Genomic DNA, 21,482 nt, shown 5'->3' with positions numbered 1-21,482 from the left:
TTTTGCAACAGACATCACGTTTTTGTTTACAGAGCATCAACACCAGCAACGGCTCTGATTGCCGAAATCGAAGTAATCCTATTTTCTTTCTGTATGGCACCTTTTCCCCCTGAGAAATGTGTATTCTTCTTGTTTTTCTCAGTTTTGCGACCTTCGTGTATTAGAGCCTTTACCAACACACACTGGCTTGCTGTGAATTCTCCAGACATTTTCCTGCTGTATTCTCACACACACACAGACGAGAATCTGGAGAAATCAAAATGTGACAAGTGAATATTTTTGTCGTGACGCTTTGTGGTGTATATTACATTTTTTGAATGAGCAAACATCAATGAAAGAGCTGTTTGTAACTTGCTCCCTTAAAACATCTAAACAAGGTGGACATCTTTAATAATCACCTTTTTACAAATGTGATTAGTAATTTTTTTTTTACTAAGACCGTAAACCCCACCCCCATCCCTTCCTCCTCCACTAGTACCATCCCACACCTCACAGCTTGTTGCCCCAGCTGCTGGCTGCTTCACCCACACTCACTGCCCCCCCCCCCCATGCCCCTGCTGTTTTCGCATCTGTTACCTGTTTCTTTTGGTTACAACTAAAGCCATATGTGCTGAACAGTAGCTTTTGAGATTAAGAGATTAGATTTTTTTTAAGATGTCAGTGATGCAGTTGCCCCAGACTCAACATTGTTTCCACTATGTTTTAATTCATTTGACGATAAATACAAATTTAAATGTTGTTCAGGATCTTTCACTTTTATTTCCATCTCATTCTGTATGGCTTTGGTTCTAGTCGTGCACATTTTGTGTCTGTCCCTCCCTGTCTCTCTCACCTGTCAACTCTTACCTCTATGATCCTTTTTTATTTCCATTCCCCCCTCCTCTACTTTTGTCTTTCTGTACGCAGCCCAGCCGTCGGCCCTCCCTGCAGCCGACCTTCAGTCTGGATTGTCTTTCTGCTCCTTCTTCTCACCACCATTGCCATCAAAACCAGCACTTTGCCTCCCAGCTTTCCCTTTACCATGGAAACCCTGATTCTCTATCCACCTACGCCTCCTCTCACTCACCCGCTCCTCCACTCTACCCCTCCTCTTTGCAATTTCCCCATCACTTTTCCTCTTCTCCTAATCCACAGTTAATACCGGCTCCCCTTCAAAGCGCCACTCAGTACAATCGCTCTTTCTCTCCACACCACACTAGATTGAATCCCGACTCCAAAGCTTGTCCGAGCTCGTTGCAACAGTTTCAAACAAACCACTGTTCTCTACCTCGCGCAAATTCAGACAGCATGTCCAACGGCAGCTGCCCCCACAAGATAAATCCCTCTTCTAACAGCCACCTGCTCTGTTCGTCTCAGCCAGCGTCAAACATCTCCCACTCCCATCCCAGGAACTTCTCTCCGCTCCTCTCCCTCTCCAGTCCTAGCATTAACTCTCTGCCCCGCAGGATGTCAGATGTCTGTCCCCTCACCCTCCACAACAACCATCCCAAGTCAAACTCTAATCTTAAAACCCCGCTGTCATCCAGCTTTCACCACGGCTGCCAGACTAATCCCAGAACCTCACTCCAACCTGACTCTGACCCCCAGGCCCAGCACCATGCGGTGCAGTCATGTGGGAGGCCCCCTCTGGTGTCTGCTGCTCCCCTCACACCCTACGCTCTACCCTCCACTAACCTTCATCCCCCCAGTAGAAAACCAAGTCTCGCTGTAACTGCCCACATGCCATTTTCCATCCCCTGCTCTGAAAGACCCATGTCCATACCTCTGAAGGCAGGTGGTGTTAAGCTACTCTGTACAATGTCTGTTTTTAATCCCTGAAACAAACCTGTGTGTGTCCGCGTCAAAGAAGGTTGCAACATACTTGGTAGTGGAGCTTCTGAGAAATGTCCAGGGGGATTTAAAAAGAAAATTACATGATTTGGATTGTGGTAAAGGTTTTGATTCGGAGGAACTGATAACAGCCCGAGCTATGTTAAAGTTTAAATAGAAAAATTAGCAAACTTTTTTGCCTGAAGGCACAGTATCAACCCCAAACAATCCACAACCAAAACGTTGCAAACATCTTAGACGTACAACTCTAATCGTCACCACCTCTGACTAAACTCAATTAAGGCTATGAGTCATCGATTGGAACTAAGTGCAGTGATGTCGATGCCAGTAACTGTGCAGTCAGCATGTTTGTGCTTATCCTGTTGGCATGTGCTTTACAACCTGAAGGACGTGCTGTCAGAACGCCCTCAGCTGTGATTGAATGTGGTAACATGTATTGCTGTTTGTCTACGTCAGGCCTTGTGTTGATGTGTCCCGGGATTATTGTAGCCTATTTCTAGCCTGTGCTGGATGCCTGTGCGAAACCCTAATTCCGACTCTGACTCACCTCACACATGTCTAAATGCTGTATTTCATGGATTAGCAAAAAAGAGCAGTCACAATATTGGCAACCAAACCTCTAGTGGTCATCTAAACATCACTGGTGTTTAAATGCCGAGGAATCAGCTCAAAATGGATGTTAACATATTTTTTTACACCAGGTGGAACCCAAAGTCCAGGACTTAGGCTGCAATGCAGCAACTCACCACCTCCTGGTCCCCTTTATGTCCAAGAGAAAAGACTTTAAAACCTCTTTAATACTAAGGATCTGCATTTTTTATTGAATTCCGCCACATTATTTGTTTACACACCTGGAGCTCAGAAGAATGCATGAAGCTTTTGTTTGTTTCTATCAATAGTCTCTACCTGAGGTACGCTCTCTTTCACCTTGACCCAGCTGTTGGGTGCTTACACTCGATGAAATCATGAGCTTGATTTTGTCGGTGACTCGGTTTTAGGGTGAAAGTTCAGTCTGCCTTCGTAACTGTAGCAGTACCGTACCCGGAGAGGTTTCTTGTAAAAATCTGAGAGGCTGCTGCTCTCAGAGATGTTGGTACCAGTGAGAAATAAGAGATTGAAACTTGTAAACAAAAAAGGAATCAAGTTGTATGGGACAACTGAAGGATGGGTTGAAAGTAAAATTCCTGAAAAAACACCATCTCTGTGATGAGTGACTGTGAGTCGTGCCTGTTCCAGAGCTGCTGGTGTGTGTTTGTGAGGCACTGTGACCCTTTTTAATGGTGATAGATGCGTCTCTGTGGAGGAGGCGATTAATCGTACCCCAGAGGTACATGAGGCAAAAAGAAAATCTTAATTATACCTCGCTGCTCAACATTCCTGAAACTCTTCATTGAGTTATGCCATTGGGCGATGTGCTAGTAACGGGTATGCGCCTCACGACAACAGATTCATTTAAACAAGAATTCAAATGACTGCGTGGGCGGCCCTGAAATTTGGAGTTCTTGATTTATACAATCAGTTTAAATGCTCGAGGTGATGACATATTTAAAAACAGTATTTTCTGGCAGCGCATAGACATAAGTGTTATTAGATGCAAAGTAACTCATGGAGACAGATTATACAGGGTTCCTGCAGGGTCTTAAAAAGCCTTAATAGGTCTAAAATTGTATGATCTGAATTTAAAGCTAACTGATGATTGAGTTTACAAACCTCCTAGTCAGAATATATCTCAGTACACTCAGCTTGGCTGTGGAAAACACATACTCACGTTCTCCGTCTGTAGTTTGCAAGATAATGTGTTATTCTCTACTAGGCTTAGTTCACCTTAGCTTCAATTATATGAAAGTGTCTTCTATTTATTCCTTATCATCTAAAAAGGTGTTGGAACGTCTTAAATTACACTTGTTGAAACTTGCAGAATCCCTGTTCCGGTAAACGCACTGTTTTGCACATTTACTTTCGACACGCTGCGGACTCTCCACAAGGTGACGTGTATAATTGTATTTTTGCAAGCAGATAGTGTTTATTGGAACATCTGCAGTTGTAGAATGGCAGAATTATTTGGTCATTAATCCTGTCTTATAAGTATTCATCCATACGTCTCCAGATAGAAAGTAGTGTCTGTCTGTCTGCCGTCCCTGTGTTTATCTTACTATCTTTAAACTGGGTATTCCCAGAGAAACCTCTCTTGACATGGACTCACTGTGACAGGGCTGTGTTTCTGGAGCGGATTGAAACTTTAAGGATATAATTTTCCTCTTGTGTAAGAACAGTGTGTCCCTCCATGTGCGAGCACGTCCACAAACATGCCCTATGTTAGTCTGACTCTGTCTGAAAGTGTTGCAGTTCCCTTTTGTCTCGTCTTGAGTTTCTTTGTCTTGTCTGCTTCTCTTTGTCCTACCCCTTTTTTCTTTCCTTGTCATCCCTCCCTGTCTTTCTTTGCTGTCTGTCTCCTTTCCTCCCCATGTGTCTTTGTTTCTGTCTCGCTGGCGGAGGTGTGGTCCAGAGAAAGCTACTATGAGAGACTGTGGAAGGTAGAAGTCACTGTAATATTGTGCTGTAGACACTGGCTCTGTGTGAGAGCAGTTTGAGTCATTGAGAAATATATCCCCGGTCATTTAAAGAGAAAAGGGGAAACTGTTCATCAGCTTCTAACAGCTTCATCTCGACAAATCACCTGAAACCAAGAAAAGAAACAAGGCTGTGGGTTCACCAAGGACTTCTGTTTTTATCTACAAGTGTTAACCCTAACCAAAGGAGTAGGAAATAATACAATATAATCTATACTCTGTCCTCTACTAAACCCTAATCCTTTTGCATCACATTTTCTTACAGTACAAACGTCTTTTAGCAGGAGAAATCCAATTATTATATTGATAGGAAATGTTTTACACCCCATTTAGCCTGGTAACAAATGTACTGAAAACAGTGTTTTTTGGTGAACATCATAACACACTGTTTACACCCCTGCATCACATCTAATCTGATTTCCCAGGAACTAGTTACCCAGGAACATAACATAGTTTGCACCGGTGACCCATGGATGTTGATGTTTAGCATAGGGACAGTTGTTCATGCCAGTTCATGCCAGTTCAACTAACAGCTTGATGGACTTGCAGCCCAGTGGGTAGTCCCTTTTGATTGACAGCTAACCCAGCCACACAAACAGCTCCTGGAAGTTTGTGTGTTGATTGTCTGAATGACCCGGTGTCCCGTCCTCCACCGTTCAGTCTGGAAAAACAATGAACAAGCATTTTAACTTTGTTTTTATTTTTCCTTCTCAACCTCTCCCCCTCTGTTTTTCTTCAACCCTCTGTCTTTCTTTCTCTCTCTCTTTTCTTTGGTTCTCTCCATCTCTCTCTGTAGCCGAGTAGACCAGGCTACCCCAGTCCTCGCTCAAGTGAAGGTTTTTACCCCAGTCCCCAGCATCCTGGACACTACCAGGTATGTAAACATACTCCACAACTCGTGCTACTGAACTACAACTCATATGGTGTAATACAAAGTGTTCTGAGATACAGTCATGAAAACAAAAAGATAAAAGACGTGTTGTCTCTGTCCCTGTGTCAGATGGCGGGGTACCCTGGCCCTCACACACTTCCCTCCGTGCCCAGCGCCCTGTACCCGCCACAGGCAGCCATGCTGGACACGCACCACGCGCACACACACCCTCGCCACCACGCGCACACACACTCGCAACTCCTTCCCCAGCCTCATGGACAGGACATGGCCCTGTGGGGCTCTGCAATGGAGGTAGGAGACGAAATCATCGTACTTGTAAAAACCCTTTTTTCATAAATTTGTTTTGAAATTTCAAGACTTCTGTAATCTGCAGCTCAAAGAAGTTACATATGATTATTTTTTTTTTACATTATATTAAATTCTTTGTTGACTCTTTTGAACATAATCTTCAAGAATTGCATTTGTTGCCTGGTAGCCCTAAGAGACTGATCCATCTGTGAGAAAATATTGTGAAGGGGAAAAAAACTGTAGCATCATGAGTTCAGGCGATAAAACCTATAATCCACATATGAAAATATTACAGATTATACAACCATTATTTTTAGTTTGTATGTGTGTCGATTGCCTCCCTTCAGCCTCTCATCAGTCTGGTGTATGTGTCTGTCTGTCTCCATGTCCTGTGTGTTGGTGATTGTGCACGTCTCTCCTCATTTGTGTGTCCCTGTGTCGGTGTGCATGTCTGTGTTGCTACGCCTTGTTTTCTTTTGTTGCACGTTTGTTTGTTTGTGTTGTGTGCTTGTGTGTAGGACAGGGCAGTAGACATGCAGCAGTGTGTAGGCCAGCAGTGCCTGTTAATGGAGGAACAGCTGATGATACAACAACAGCAGATGGAGGAGGATCAGAGGTGGCTGGAACAGGAGGAAATGCTGCTGGTAACACACACACCACACGGTGCAAAACACACAGACAGACACACTTGCATTACACACAATAACACACCATACTAACAATTATAGTATATTCACATACTAATACTAACAAGTACATTTGACTTAACTGGAAAGTTTCCTCCTCAAATTTACCTTAAACATTACTAAACAATCTCAGAAGATTACTGAGAAACAGGTCTCCAGGCTCCTCTGTGTGTTGTCTGTGTGCATGCTATAGCTATACGTTTTAAGTTAGCTATAAGTTGCCATCTTTGACTTGTCAGTTGTGTTCTTGAGTTTTTTTTAAGTTCCAAGATGCATGTTGTTGTGTTTTTGTTATTTTGTTTCTCTGAAAATCATCACGTCCTTATTAATTGTCTTAATAAATAACAAATTTATTAAGACAATTATTGCCATCTCTGCTGCTAAATCACAGGAGTGTGGCGCCAACTGCTGCTCAGTTTTTTCCACACCTCGGCACAGCCAACCAGCCAACGCGGCTTCTTCTTGTAAAACTCAAAGTTAATTGTTGCTGCTTCGTTGATAAAGTGTGAAAATGTTAAATGTTTTGATGGAGGGAGCCTCGACAAGAAGAGCGGGGGAGAGAGGAGGGAGGAAACGTCTCATGTAGGATGCATATTTCTGTGAACGCTGATTGAGGATGTCTGGGGTTTTTTGCTCAAGAACTTTATTTTGTTGTGTTTTGTGCGTGTGCGTGTCTGTGTTAGAGAGAGAGAGAGTTTGTAGGCAGGTGTGGCCTATGTGAATTCCAGGCTAATGATAGGCTTAGAGAATCTAACAGCCCATTCAACAGTCTGTATTTGACCCACAACCACTAACTGACAAGATTACTGAAAAGCTTGGGAGGTGTGTGTTAGTGTGTTATTGTGTGCATGTGGGCGTGTGTGTGTTGCAGGCTGGTTGTTTTTATAAAACTGTCACTTGGGAGGGGCGAGTCAAGGAGGAGGGTGGGGGGAGAAAGGGTGGAGAAATGAAGGTTTTGGGAAAGAAGTGTAGACATGCTCGTGCACTGACGGCTGACTGTTGGCAGCACGTTCCATCCCTCCTCCCTCCCTTCTCCTCTCCTTCCTTCCCTCTCTCTCTCTCTCTCTCTCTCTCTCTGTGCGTCAGAGTCAGATATAAGTGTGGTGGAGGCAGGAAGCCGGAGTTGAATTTGAATTTTTGTCTTGATGAAACCGCTGGCACAGACAGGGGTGAAGGCTCAAATTCAGACAGGGAAAACCCTCAGTTCCAGAGGCAGACGAGACTACAGATAAATATAATCGGGCTAGAAGACAACAACAAAGACACAACACCTCAAAAACAAACTTGGACACAAACAATTCATCAGGGAACTTTGATGACCTCAGTGGCAATGCAAGTCTTCAAGTCCTGTCTTGGAAAACTGGTAGGCAAGGATGGTTGTGTGTGAGAGTGTGGTGGATTGATATGGTTATTCGTATGTACAGAAGTTGTATATGGAGAAGTGTGTATGTGGTTTTATTTTTGGGGTTAAATATCAATCTGAAAAGTTGTTGTAAAGTTAGAAATGTTAGTCGGGTGAATGTTGTGGATGTGTTGATCCTTCAGCTCTGAACAGTGTGTTCCTGTTTGGAGGGAAAGAGTGTTTGGATGATTTTCTCTTTTTCATGTGAGCTTCACTGTTGTGGTTCATTTGCTCATCTACTTAATCATTGGTAAGATTAAACTTTGATATGGAGAGCAGGAGTCTGCCCACTGGCTTCGATTTCAAACTGTCACTCATTTACTGATATCACGGTGACTTATTTTCATGTGTTCCTAAACTGGCTGCATGTGGTTGTCATTCAGTGGTAAAAGATATTTTATGAATCAGTAAATCAACCGGATTATTGATGGAGTTTGCACCCTGTAATGCATCATTCTGACAACAGCATGGGACATGAGCTCACAGCATGCCTTAAAAGGGTACATTTCTCGAAGAGTATCCCAGGAATCCAAATCCATCCCTGCTTGTAAAGATATTTACAGAAAAGCAATGTGATTTTCTGCTCAGTGGAAAAAACAACGGGAATTATTTTGAATTACCTAATCTGTCTCTCTCTCTAATCGATTGATCCACTGCTGCCCTGAGCCCATGAACTTCAATACTGTTGATATGCGGAGGCGTCTAATTGAATCTTTCTTTTTTGTGTGTGTTTAGAAACCAGACGCCAGAACTTCTCGAGGGAGTCTGGACAGAGAGGACGGTGGACTCCAACCTCCAGTGAGTTGTTGTTTCTGTAACTATCCTTGTTAGTTGTTGCTCTACATGCAAGCAAAAGGATGATATCCCTGAGAATTGTAAATGAGTAAATATGTTGTGAAGGGAGGTGTTTTTCTTTTCATCCTGGATGAACTTTGTTTCACCCTCAACCTTTATCTTCACTGTCAAAATCCTGACCTCCATCACGTGTCCTCCTGCTTCACATGCACATCTCAAAAATAGAAGTTGTTTTTCTGAGCTGCTTGTTTTTGAAGCGAGGAGGATGTCCGATAGAGACAAACGCAGACGGAAGTTCACGCTCTGCTCAGACTCGCTGCGATTGGCCGAAGCATGCGTTTGTTTTGATTAGAGCAGAGGGGATTGATCCAGGGACAGGAAGTGACCTGCGAGGGGGGTGGGGTCATCAGTGAGGGGGTCAATAGATTCCCATAACAAGCCTGACTCATCTCTCCATCTGACTGGTGCACAAAGTACCTCAGCCTGCTGCAGTTTACTGTGCTCTCACTAATTGCACAGGTTGCAGTGTGAAAATCACCATTAGAGGAGGAAATCTTCTATCACACACTGTGCAGTCAGGGGCAATTTGGGGTTCGGGAGTTCGCCCAAGGAACAGAGGAGCTGGGGATCAAACCACCGACCTTCTGGTCTGTGGATGATCTGCTCTACCTTGAGCCACAGTCGCCCCACGGCTCTTTCTGCAACATATAGGATGAACATTTTCCTAAAAGTGAATATTTCTCATTTAAAGCGAAAATAACTGGTATATTGATCAAATAAATGTCAATTTGAAATAACTTACAATATTTAAGAAAGAAAATTCATAGTGTTAGTTTTCTCAATAGTTTTGCTTGGTCTTATTTGACAGTAAACTGGATATGTTCGTGTTTTTTACTGTTGAGTGACAAGAAAATTATAATCTGGAGAATCACTTTGAGCTTTAGGGAGTTGGGAGAGGCAACACACACAAATGTTTAATAGTCGAACCAAGGAGCAGATTAATCAATAATGAAAATAATCTGCAGCAGTAGTCACATGAATGATTAAAACCATGCCTCAGTCCCAGTGTGTGTGTGTGTGTGTGTGTGTGTGAGAGACAACTTCAGAGAGCTCACCACATCAATCTTAGATTCAGCAGAGATGACACAAATGATTTGCACAGTGACAGATGCACATTTTATTCAGAAACTTACTGATGGTGAGCTGCTGATGTTAATGCCTCTTACGTCAAATGGTTCTATTCAAAGAGTTCAAATAGGAGTCCATTCTGTAATTCATCCTGACATTTAACTATGTTGTTAATCTGCGCTTTTACATAGCGTTAAATTCCGAGGAGCCGATTTCTGAGTTGCGTGTTGATGTGCGTTGTGTCCCTGATGCCAGCAGAGCTTGTCACACAAGTTACTATAAGAAAGACAGATATTTTTGTCTCTGTAATTCATCTCTCTGCTAGTCCTCCTCTTGCTCCGCCTCCCATTGAATGGCTGTGGTTTGTGGTGGCAAAACCTCCTTCGTTTGTATGTGAATGTGTGTCTTTGTGTGTCTTTGTGTGGGTAAAATGCTGTAGTAGAGTATTTTGGGGTGTTGGTGGTTGTCAGACCGTGACTTTTTGAAGGCTGTTTGAAGCTCTGTGCTGTTTTCTCACACATAGGAAACAACAGAGATGCAGTCAGTAATAATGCAACAGAGTTAAAATATGAAATATTTCTGGTACCACAAAAGACTTTGTGGCATTGTTTTATTCTCGCGACCGTCAAATGATAAAGAGCGGCACTGTGAAGTTTGTTTCTGGTTTTCAAAGAGTTGCACTAACAAAGGAAACCCATATTCCTGTCATCCCTGCGTCGCCAGACAGGATATCTTTCTTAGAAACACAGTGCTCGACCACACACCACTGGAAACAGAAACGGCTCCTTGACTGGTTTTACAAGAACAAATTGAGACTTGATGTCGTGTAACACGAAAATTAAATTGGATTCCCTGAATTTTTCAGAAGCAGCTGGTGGTTTTTGCTTGTGAGGTTCTCATTTCCTGTCACGCATTGGACCGTGCAATTTCTAACCCCATATTTTGTTGTTTATGTTTGTTTGTGCAGACGGGAAACCAGCACATATACCAGCCCGTTGGCAAAGCAGGTAATACGCAGACCTTTAACCCTCTATAATTACAGTCAAGCAACTGCTGTTGTTTCACTCTCTCCTCTTTTCCTGTCTTCTAATCTAAGTTCACACATCACATGGCTTTCCAGCTCTTCTTCACTCTTTCTAAACAGATCCTTTATCTTCAGATAGTGTGTGTGTGTGTGTGTGTGTGTGTCAGTGTGTGTGTGTCAGTGTCTGCCTGCAGAGTTCAGAGTCTGTTGCCACAATATGACACACTCCGCCTGTTGGCTTAAAATGAGTAAATGTGTTTCAAAGGACACAACATGTCAAGATTGATATTCTGGGAGAAAACTCCACAGCCCTGCAAGCAGCCGAGTGCAGAGGACATAGAAAAACATTCTGCTGAAAATAGTTCCACAGTGTGGAGACAGTTTTCTTTTTTTAGTATGAAGAATTGCATTTTTTCCCTGTAGCTTAAGGTTTTTTTTTAGACTTGGAAAATGCAGAAAAACACTGTAACAGTTGTTTTAGCCGTAGGAACTTGATACACATGCACTACACAGGCTTATCCCTGGTTTATGCTTTTCCAATCTAAATATGTCACAATACATTATTATAATAAAAGTATAAGTACGGGCCTGGTCATATGTGATTATATATCAGTGCTGAAGCTTCACACACCTATACCTATACCTATAGGTATAGGTGTGTGAAGCTTCAGATAATCAATTTGCATTGACCTATGTGTGACGGTGCCCTTAACCTGATTCACATAAAAAAATTATAGATAACAAAGGACTGTCAAAAGCCTGAGAGAACATGTGGGTCTGCGGAGAGGGACTGTGAAAAATGTTCCAAAGCTTTGGAGCAGCATGAGACTATCTTCCTTTTTTACGTGATTTATACTTTTTAGATTTGATTAAACTGATGGACCAACAGAACAAGGCATTGGAAGCTTCAGGAAAACAAAGACTAGTCACAGCACCATGATGTGAACTAACACTAAGAGGACAGACTATAGGCTGAGAGCCGCTGAGGGAGCAATGTACAGTCTGTCCAGAACATCTTTAACATGTAACAAGAGACTTAATTCTCACTTTTATATGTTGTTTCCTGCAGAACATGCAGCTCCTCCAAAGAAACCCCCTCGACCTGGAGCCCAAAGCCAAGTGGGCAGTCTAGCCTGTCTAAATTCTGGAGACAGTTACAATGATGGAGTAAAGGTACACACACACATTACAAGCAATGTAAACAAAAATCAAACATGTGACTTTTTAACACACAAACCCAAGAAGAAAATATTTTGATAAAAACACACTTTTGTAGAAAATAGACACAAATATACACAGTGCATGTTTTAAATGCTTTGAGCATTAATATTTTCCTGTTATCTTCTTCTCCTTTGGCTGCTCCCCCTCTTCTCCCTCCTCTTCCTCCTCCTGCACTCTGCCTTAATTCTGAACCTAGCCCTGGCGGGTAAGCAGCACACTGTCTGTGTGGGTTTACTGTGCGTCTTGTCTCCTGGTCGATCACACACTGACTCATTTGCTCCTTTTTCTTCCATCAGTGCAACAGATCAAATTTCTGTTAAATAGACGAAACAAATATGTGTCATCCCTGCAGTTGTCGTGTGGGAAGCTTTTATCGTTTCGATTTTCTTTTCCTCTTAAAACTAATATCTCATACTAAATGGTTTTGTTTTGTTACACTAACGATACAAACCCCCGTCACACTGCAAATCCTGCATAATTAATGTACTTTACTCTCAATAGACAGGATTTTGATCGAATCAAACACCAATTATACACAGTTTTCTAGGCTCAGGAGAAAATGTTATTTACTTCTGTACCATTAATATTACCAGCGGTTTCTTTATGCTAATGATGGAGGTTGTTGTTCGTTGTTCATTTTGTAAAAAGCCTGTGGAGGGAAATTTGTGATTTTCGACAACGTTACAAAACTCCACTCTAACGTACATATAGTATGTTAATCTGAATATGTAAAGCAGAAGTAACAGGCCATGATGTGAGCAGGGATCAGGGCTGTAGTGTTTTTTTAGATCCTGTGTCTGAAAAGTAATTTAGCACTGGAGGGAGAATTTTAGATTCAACTGACTTGATTAATATAAAGTATCTGACTGGACCGGTGTGACACTACCATCTAGTGGCCAAAATAGAGAATTGATTTTGATAACTTCTGTTGTCTGCACGAATGTCAAGGCATGTCCTAGATCCGTATAACCTACTAACACATCCATTCATCCATTCAATCAATCATTCATTCATCCACTGGTTTACCTCTGTAATGTAGTTTAAAAGGTGACAGTGCTCCAGCTGTGGCTTCTCTTCTCCATCTATTTGACAAGCAGTGTTGTTAGTGAGTTAGTTCGATGCAAGATTCATGTTCTCTATAATCCTGCAGGATTTGCAACTCTAAATAATAATTCTTAGGATGGTTTTCTTCCATATTTTCTCAAGTGTTTTTCTGTGTTTAGCTGCTTGATTCTCAGCATCAGTCTCCACTGTCAGTTCTTCATTCAGTAAACACGGCACTAACTGGTTTTCTTTCTTCTCGCTGTTTAGCTGCAGCCCCACGAAATAAGCCCGCCCCCCACCGCCAACCTGGACCGCTCCAACGACAAGGTGTACGAGAACGTGACGGGCCTGGTCAAGGCTGTGATCGAGATGTCAAGCAAGATTCAGCCGGCTCCTCCAGAGGAATACGTTCCTATGGTCAAGGTAGCAGATGCAGTCGGAGTGTTTTTCCCTCAGCAGCTCATGTTAAATAACAGATTGGTCCTGAGTTACGAACCTTGAGCTGCAAACCTGAAATTATTGTAAAGATTGAGGCTTTTGACCCCTAGGGCACGATGTTTTAATTCATGGACACGATTCCACAATCGGCTGATTTTTGATGCTCCTACTTTTCGGTATATAACTTGTGAATCATCTGTTAACCAGATTCTGATGGAAGGACGGAGGCATAGTTAAAGAAAATCCATTAAAATATATAGCCCATGAAACATTAAAAAAATGTTTTAATGTATCCATTGAGGTTTCAATTTGTTTTAATTAGATTAAATATATTTGTGGGATGTATGACATATTTTAATGAATGTTTAAAAAATATTGGTATTCTATTTAATTTTGCCCTGATCACAAAAACAATGTGTGTTTCTGTGCCTTCCAGGATGTGGGGCTGGCATTGAGGACGTTATTGGCCACAGTGGACGAGACATTACCACAACTTCCAGCCAGTACACACAGAGAGGTATAAAAACATGCACTTACACAATGATACGTGCATGTTCCTAATCTGTCTTACAAAGGTTTATTAAAGACGCTGTGTCTTATTTTTAACAGATCGAGATGGCTCAGAAACTGTTGAACTCTGACTTGGCTGAGCTGATCGGGAAGATGAAGTTAGCCCAACAGTATGTGATGACCAGGTGGGATCACACACCAACTTCACCACGTGCAAAGAATAGTTTCTGTGCCTTATGAGACAAAATCCTGCCGCGTCAATGCAATGATAACTACCTTATTACATTTTTTGTCAATTTATTGGATAAATGCGATAAAAGTGTAGAACACTGCAGAAGCCGTAGATTAATTGTGAATTTTCTTTTTGTTGATTTAATGATGTTTTATTGTTGGGGAGTTGTTGGTATGTTTGATTGGGTCTTAAAAAAAAAACTTCTCTGCTGTAGTGACTTTTTTCATGCTTCCACTGAGAGGCGCCAAATCTCTACACCTAGCTTCCTTTTTATAATCACAACCCTTCTACCCACTAGTAAAAATCTGTTGTATTATTAATGTATTTGTCTGTGTCTCTGCCCCAGTCTCCAGCAGGACTATAAGAAACAGATGTTGACGGCGGCTCACGCTCTCGCAGTCGACGCCAAGAACCTGCTGGATGTTATTGACCAATCCCGGCTAAAGATGATGGCCCAGTCCCGCCCACACTAGCCGGGCCAACAGGAGCTGGTCTGCTGTTTGAGGGACAGCGTGGTGACAACAAAAGACTCCGGAGTCGTGACTCCTGATATGTGAGGAACAGTGGCTCTGTTCATTACATGTTGAACCCTGCTTAAACCGAGGTCGTCCGTTCATCTGGGATTAAACTATCCACCACTGTGACTTTCTTAGTACAAGAACAGAGCAAAAAAAAACCTCTTCCTGAATCAGGGACTTAACAGCATCGCTCACTTTGGACATATATTTAAACTGAGCCGGATTCCCGAGGGGGCAGAAGCTCCACCGTGGGCGACTGGATCTGGATTAGATGACATCAGGTAGATCAGTCTTGGTGGAATCCAACAATAAGCAGAGCCATCAGATCGGACTGCCTCTGGTCGGCAGTGGGAATAGGTTTGAGACATCAGCCAGCAGCCATGATGACGTCACGTGTTCTGACCCGTGGATGTGAAGCTCCAGCTCAGTTGAAAATACCTCCACATCGCCATGGATGCTCATCAACTTTCTGTTCAGCTCTGGTTGTGCACGGTGCTTTTTCGATGGACGCTCCAACAGGAAACCTCCCAGTAAAGAGACAGTCTTCGGTTTGGTCAGGAGCTGCAGCCTCACGCCCTCCTCTCTTTTCTCTTCTCCACTCCCGTCTTCCCTCTGTCTCACCAGCTTTTATTTATAGACTCAGAAATTGCTGAGTCGGAGACAGAGGGAGAGGCAGGAAGAGTCGGTTAGAAGTTGAGCCCGGTGCAGCGCCAGTCTACTCCCTAAAGAAAGAAGCCACTTATCCTCCTCTCTCCCTCTATTTCATTCACTCTCCATCCTCACTGCTCCTCTCCCTCCTGCAGTCTTCCTCAGCTCCTATCTGAGCAGATTTTTAAGACTCCAAATGTGAAGAATCAAACTCCCTACTCGCACTCAGTTTGGTCTGCCCTTTTTATCGGCCGATCCCATGACTTTGTGTTGTTTTCAGCGGTCACAGTCTTCTTCCTCGACACTGAAAACTGTTTAGGACTTGGAATACAAGCAGATATTCAATCCCAGCATGGAAAGAAAAAACTAACAATATGTGGATTTTGAGGAGTCGGTCTGAGTGACTGGATTCTTTCAGATGTGTTTCGTCTTCACCTGGTGTCAAACCTTTAACAGCCCCGTGTCCACCAGTGTCGTAAAAGGAATTGTCCTGCAAACAAACCTCACAACTGGAACCTTTGTGCTTTGAGTCCCAGTTTCTGTCAGGTGTTACACTTTAATAATGTCCCTCCCAAACAACAGTCCCCTGGGAAATAGACACACATCAAATGTGGAGCCACATGAGTGGAACTCGTCTCGCACACGCAAAACACTGAACTGATAATACAGCAGATCCCACGTCTCTTTGTTAATACCAACCCCACATGGAATATGACATACTGCTATATGAAATATACTGGTGACTGTACTAGTGTAGCATGGTATACTGGTATGGAGAAGAGCATATTTGCACAGCAAACAGCTAATTTTCTGGCCCTTCTTTACACCCAGATTTGATTCAGTGTTTAGCCAGCAATGAAACTATCGAAAATGTGGGTGTTATAGGGTTAAAAATGAAAAAAAAGAACAAGAAAAGACACATCTATTTTATGTTGTTGTGTAAATCTGCTCATGTTGGTATATTGTAAACTATACTGGCGTGTATCACTGGTGAATTGTACAGAACTCGTACTAGTAAACACTGGTTTTTATTTTGTCTGCTGGGCTCAATCAGCCATCTTGTCAAAAAGGAGGAAAAAACAATGAAATAAAATAATGATGAAATGGAATCAGTCTGTCCACATTCTTATCAAAGATAGATTTATTATTCTTCAATCCTTTCAGATTCTTTATTTCTAGAAACGGACTTAGTTGGTTAATGTTGGTGTGTGAAGGGAGGCTCCATGTTGTAGTCCATTTTGATTCTTTAAAAAAAGGAGGGAAAACAATCCCTGATTATAAAATGACAATTTATTTAAGTACTACTATAATATTTAAAAAATAACTTTGACTTCATGAGACTGCATGGGGCCAGGATTGTGTCATCTGAGAGCCTGAAACCTGTAATATCTTTAATGACCAGAAGAGGGCGTCTATATTTGCTGCAAAATGTTTATGAATATGCCGCCGGACATATCCCAAACTCGAGGCTTAGTTCAGGTCAAAAATCTCATCAGAATTTGAAAGATTCGTACAGTTTTCACCAAAATATTGATCAATAAATTCAAAATGGCAGATCTCCTGTTGGCTTTAGAGTATGGGTCCAAATTTGCCACACACGTACACAAGACCCATACAATACATTTAGCCTTCTCATGATGTGCGGTACAGCCACTGTAGACTGTATATTAAGAGGGTTGAACAGATTAATATGTCAATCATGTATATACAGGTGTATTAATAGGAGCTGTGTGTGTTTACAGCACAGTCTTCAATAGAATTAGAAAGATAAACAGTTTTTAAATAACATAATATTACATCATATTACAGCTTGTATAGGTACATTCTGTTCAGAGACATTTATCCCAGTAATGTCCTATACAGAGCAGCAGGGTAACTTAGAGCATCCTCCGCCTCTCTACAGAGTTGGCACGTCACAGTGACACCAGTCGTAACACAACTGCAGTGAGCAGCAGAAGGCTCGTGTGCACACGGACGGACTCGGCGCCGCTAAAGTTACACAAGTTGAAACTGTTGCAGCAGTTGACGGAGTTTCCGTTTCCGTTTTCATCGACGGAGGAGGACGCCGCAGCTCCGGTGCACGTGGCCGAGCTGGCACACTGCTTCACTATGGCTTTGGCTTGACCTGAACAACACAAACACAAACACAGAAAGCAGGATGAAGTGTTTATTATTGTATTGGTCAACCAAACCTTTGACTTGCTACCAAGAAGCGTTGTCAGAAACACTGACAGAATGCTGAAAGGCTGCAGGTCTTATGTTCTCTGCTTTGTTTGTGTTTGTGAGTCACAGTTACCTAAAGTGTCGACGGACGTCATGCACGTGTCCAGCGGTGCCTGACACTCCTGAGTGTTCTGGTTGCATTGGTCGTTGGTGGTAGCATTAGTGCACACGTAGCAACTCAGTGCCAAAGCTGCAGGTGGGACAACACAAAACATGGATACAGATAAAGAGAGAGACAAGATGGAGTCCACAAGACAACGACACTTTTAAAACCCTCTGATAAAGGACCAACTGAAAGCAAGGGGTCGTGTTAAAAATCCCAAAGGAGGGAATGCAATATTGTGACTCTGTCTGAAAGTTAATCACATTAGCAATTTATTCATTAAGTTATGTTTTAGAATATTGTAGGTTACTGATGATCCGGTGAATAGGAACAGGTGTGCACCTCCTCTGTTACAGTGTAGCTCTTCATTTTATTTCATCATCCACTATAGAAAATGTTTTGTTCTTCTTTGATGCATTTTACCTTTAAAAACAAATAGATTTTCTGGGTCGTTTACACTGTGAAACTGTGAGAAACTGTTCAGTTGTTAACTCAACAGTGAAATAAGTACAACTCACTGAGCCATGTGATATCTCTCGTCTACTTTCAAGAGACGGTATCAAACAATCTCTCCAGACATGAACACAATTGAGTGATCTGCGATCGTCAGTGCTAATCTTGTCCATCTTTATGTCAGTAATTCAAATGTTTCTGAGGATGACGCAGAGCTAAAACATAAAGAAATGCTCCTGTTCTAGGAAGAATTCAGAATCAGATTAATCCTGCTGATCGTTTGTTATGGATTTCAATGTGGCCGCAGAGGAAGTCATAAAAAGGGAGAGACCTTTGTGTCACGCCAAAAATGTACATAGAACTACTGCTCCCAAAGACAGCACTGTCAAAACTTGTCAGGCTTGCTTCTCTAATTCTAAAGACAATTGAAGAGGAGGTCGAACGCTGCTCCTCCCATCCACTGGTTGTTGTTCTGCTGTCGCCTGTCATCAGGCAGATTCGTCACAGTAAACTCTGCTTTCTCACGGTCATGAAAATAACCTGGAAAAGTCATTTGATTAATTTAAAGTGTTTGAAGTGCATTTTGCCCGTCTGTGATGAATGCTTTGGAATGACTTATGTACACTTCTTCAAAAAAAGATGGTGGATTTAAACTTTGTTAAAAGAGACTCAGGATTGGCAAAAGGACTGAAGCAGCCAAAATTATTCTCAGCACGTTCTGTGCTGCGCCTGACTTCAAATCTCTTCTTGTTAGAGACGACCAGGACAAGTGATGTAATTGAATGAGTCACTGAACTTTGACTTTCTACAGACACAGCTTGACGCGCTTGGTTGAATCCGGGCTGGTGGAGCAATGCACGAGTGATATATTGACTCAGTATTAGCAGAGTTTTTGGTCTTGCCACTATATACACAATATGACTTTAACTCTTAGTGGGACTGGAGTGAATAATATTGTTCATATAATATAGGAAAATCTTCTGCAGGTCACAGGGATGTTCTCAGTTATGTGTACAAATCTCTTCTCGGTATAGAATCATGAACACGTGGGAACCTAATGGTGCATCTAATGTTTGCACCACACTGGAATTGATTTCACAGATTATTAATTTATTCTGATGAGAATAATCCACAAAGCGTCAAACACTTTAAAACGTATCCTTAATAATTCTGAACCGCGTTTTGTTACATGTCTTAAGAATGAATGCTATAGTTGCACAGTTCCAGTCTTACAGCATTAACCTGCTGCAGAACCACTGACTCAAACAATACAAACACAATTAACGTACACAGTTGAACACATGCCTAAACCAGTGATACCAGTTTATTTAGGTTCAGGTAAAGACAGAATAGGCAAAATATACACAGAAGTATGCAGGCTCCCCTTTACCAGCACAGCCAGTATGAGTGTAAGACAGGGTTTTTCCTCCTACTCTAAATATATTTCAGGAAAAAGGAATCTCAATTTACAATAAGAAAACATATGACAGGGTTGTTATTTAGTTTAGTCTTTAATTTTCAACAAAAGGCCGGGAAACACTCAAGAATCCTTGAGTTTTAATGACAAAACACAAATTCCTAGTTATGACCCTAAAGCACAAACTCACAACCACAACAAACCTTTTTAAGGGTCGAGGGATACTCATGGTTTTAATCTCGTACTTTTCACCAGACTTTGTTTTTGTAACCCTGATAAACATTTACACACATGCCTCCGACTTAACTTTTAAAGTCCTGAGTGCCACCCTCACCCTGCCGCTGTTTGAAAGCCCCTGACCTTTGACCCTGTAGCCGGTCTGAAGTGAATGTTTGCGTACCTGAAGGGAAGAGGAGGGAGAGGAGCACAAAGCTGAGGAGCATCTTCATCACAGGTGTTGGTGTGTGTTCACCACCTGAACCTCCGCTATCTCCTGTCGAACCCGCTGTGCCCTGCGCTGTGTGGTGTGTGTCTGACGGAAGCACTACAGCTGATCCACCCATAACATGAAAGCATCTCATCAATGTTGTTCCTGTGTGTGTGTGTGTGCGCATGTGTGTGTATGTGTGGAGAGGACATTCCTGGATCGTGCTCTGGTTTCACAGATACCTGTCCTGTATTTATCTTTTGTCAGTTACAGTCACACCGCGGCTGTTAACTGAAACATTGTGTGTCTGTGCAGATAAACATGTGTTATGTCATTACTGTTAGTTCAACATGTGCAGCAGGTCGGCCGCCAGAACTGTTGACTTTATTTTCTTGAGTTCGGAGGTGAATCCCATCTTTATCTCATGTCTTCAAAAAGTAGACGAAAGAAACATGCACTATTTAAGTGTGGACATTCAAATTGACCCCGTTTGTCAAAATGATCTTGCAGCCAAGAACACAAAATCTAAAATCGAGTCAATGAAGGTGCAGTGAAACAAAATCAAACCATGAACATTGAAAATGATCCTAAATATTGTAATTTGTGGATTTTTAAAGTATCTCTGGCTTAAAGTGACGTCATATCTGTCACATCACATCTGTCCAGTGTCAACAGAGGAATGCAACACACACCCAGACCACACCCAAGCTGCACCTGCACACACTCACTGTTATAGAGGCAACCCCGGCAATTAACTGTCATTCCAAACCAGGCCAAACCTGAAAGTCAAATGGACACATCAAGCATATTTTATTTTGATATATTTATACTCGCAACAAAAATAAAACACAAACACAAACAGTCACACCCACACACCCACAGATACGTCCTCAACAGAAACCAGTCGGTTGAATGGGTTGTGTTGATAGACTCAAGCACATCAGTGCATTCTCAAGTGGCCGATCAAATTTAGATAACTGCTTATATTATTCCCCCTTTTTAAACGTTTAACTTCCAAAGTGATGACAAATCAAATTAAATAAGCTGTTCAGTCAGTGAACAAGCAGAATTTAGTGTTGAGCTCAATGTGATACAAGCACAGTAAAGATCACAGCCTCCCACCTCCTGTAATGTACGGCAACAGGTTGACGTTCTGACCCATTAGTACTCAGAGTACTCAGAGTACTCATGTACTACTACAAGTGGGTCGTACCACTCCCATCTTAAAGCCCTGCACTCATTTTTATCTCACATACACACCTGCAAAGTTCCATAGACACTCACAGAGACACACACACACATACCAAAGTACATGACACTTCCAATTCCCGTCTGTGTCTCCCAGACAAAATTTTGCCATGGCAACACACAAACACACACATACACAAACACACACAAAATACCAGCCCTGCTGTTACGGCTGATAAATATTAAGTACCCGTATAATAAAGTAGTAGTGACAACCGAGTACTTCTTTGTCAGAACATCACCATGCTCACTCTATTGCAGCTCATGTGATCCCAGCACAAGTTGTAGTTTTACCTCATGAGTGGATGGGAATGATTGACCCTAAAAAGGAATGTGGCCCCTTCCCTTAATTTCCTCCCTTTGACTTCCAGCACCTTGTTCTGAC

At 42.2% G+C, this 21,482-nt stretch overlaps 2 protein-coding genes across 5 annotated transcripts in view; one reads left to right on the top strand and one right to left on the bottom strand.

The window, feature by feature from the left end:
- The window catches only part of LOC133014497 (focal adhesion kinase 1-like), a 59,293-nt gene extending 42,958 nt beyond the window's left edge, over positions 1–16,335 (top strand). For 3 of the 4 annotated variants that reach the window (XM_061081761.1, XM_061081760.1, XM_061081762.1), the window contains exons 23-32: positions 5,197–5,274; positions 5,401–5,583; positions 6,099–6,224; positions 8,404–8,466; positions 10,559–10,598; positions 11,685–11,788; positions 13,148–13,303; positions 13,755–13,835; positions 13,928–14,013; positions 14,407–16,335. In XM_061081761.1, coding sequence (XP_060937744.1) covers positions 5,197–5,274; positions 5,401–5,583; positions 6,099–6,224; positions 8,404–8,466; positions 10,559–10,598; positions 11,685–11,788; positions 13,148–13,303; positions 13,755–13,835; positions 13,928–14,013; positions 14,407–14,533 — 1,044 coding nt within the window. In that variant the 3' untranslated portion in view covers positions 14,534–16,335. Of the gene's footprint in view, positions 1–906; positions 1,771–5,196; positions 5,275–5,400; positions 5,584–6,098; positions 6,244–8,403; positions 8,467–10,558; positions 10,599–11,684; positions 11,789–13,147; positions 13,304–13,754; positions 13,836–13,927; positions 14,014–14,406 lie in introns of all 4 variants that reach the window. The other variant, XM_061081763.1, reaches the window with a different exon arrangement.
- A 14-nt stretch (positions 16,336–16,349) lies between these two features.
- On the bottom strand, positions 16,350–19,889 carry LOC133014496 (lymphocyte antigen 6E-like). The gene is made up of 3 exons (XM_061081758.1): positions 19,823–19,889; positions 17,523–17,639; positions 16,350–17,351 (listed from the first exon to the last, which is right to left on the bottom strand). The coding sequence occupies exons 1-3, from the start codon at positions 19,869–19,871 to the stop codon at positions 17,140–17,142; spliced, it is 378 nt and encodes a 125-aa protein (XP_060937741.1). The 5' UTR covers positions 19,872–19,889; the 3' UTR covers positions 16,350–17,139.
- Positions 19,890–21,482: the final 1,593 nt, after the last annotated feature.

This window comes from Limanda limanda, chromosome 11 (assembly GCF_963576545.1).
Source record: "Limanda limanda chromosome 11, fLimLim1.1, whole genome shotgun sequence".
Taxonomy (NCBI): domain Eukaryota; kingdom Metazoa; phylum Chordata; class Actinopteri; order Pleuronectiformes; family Pleuronectidae; genus Limanda; species Limanda limanda.
This window is presented reverse-complemented; position numbering and strand designations above follow the sequence as displayed.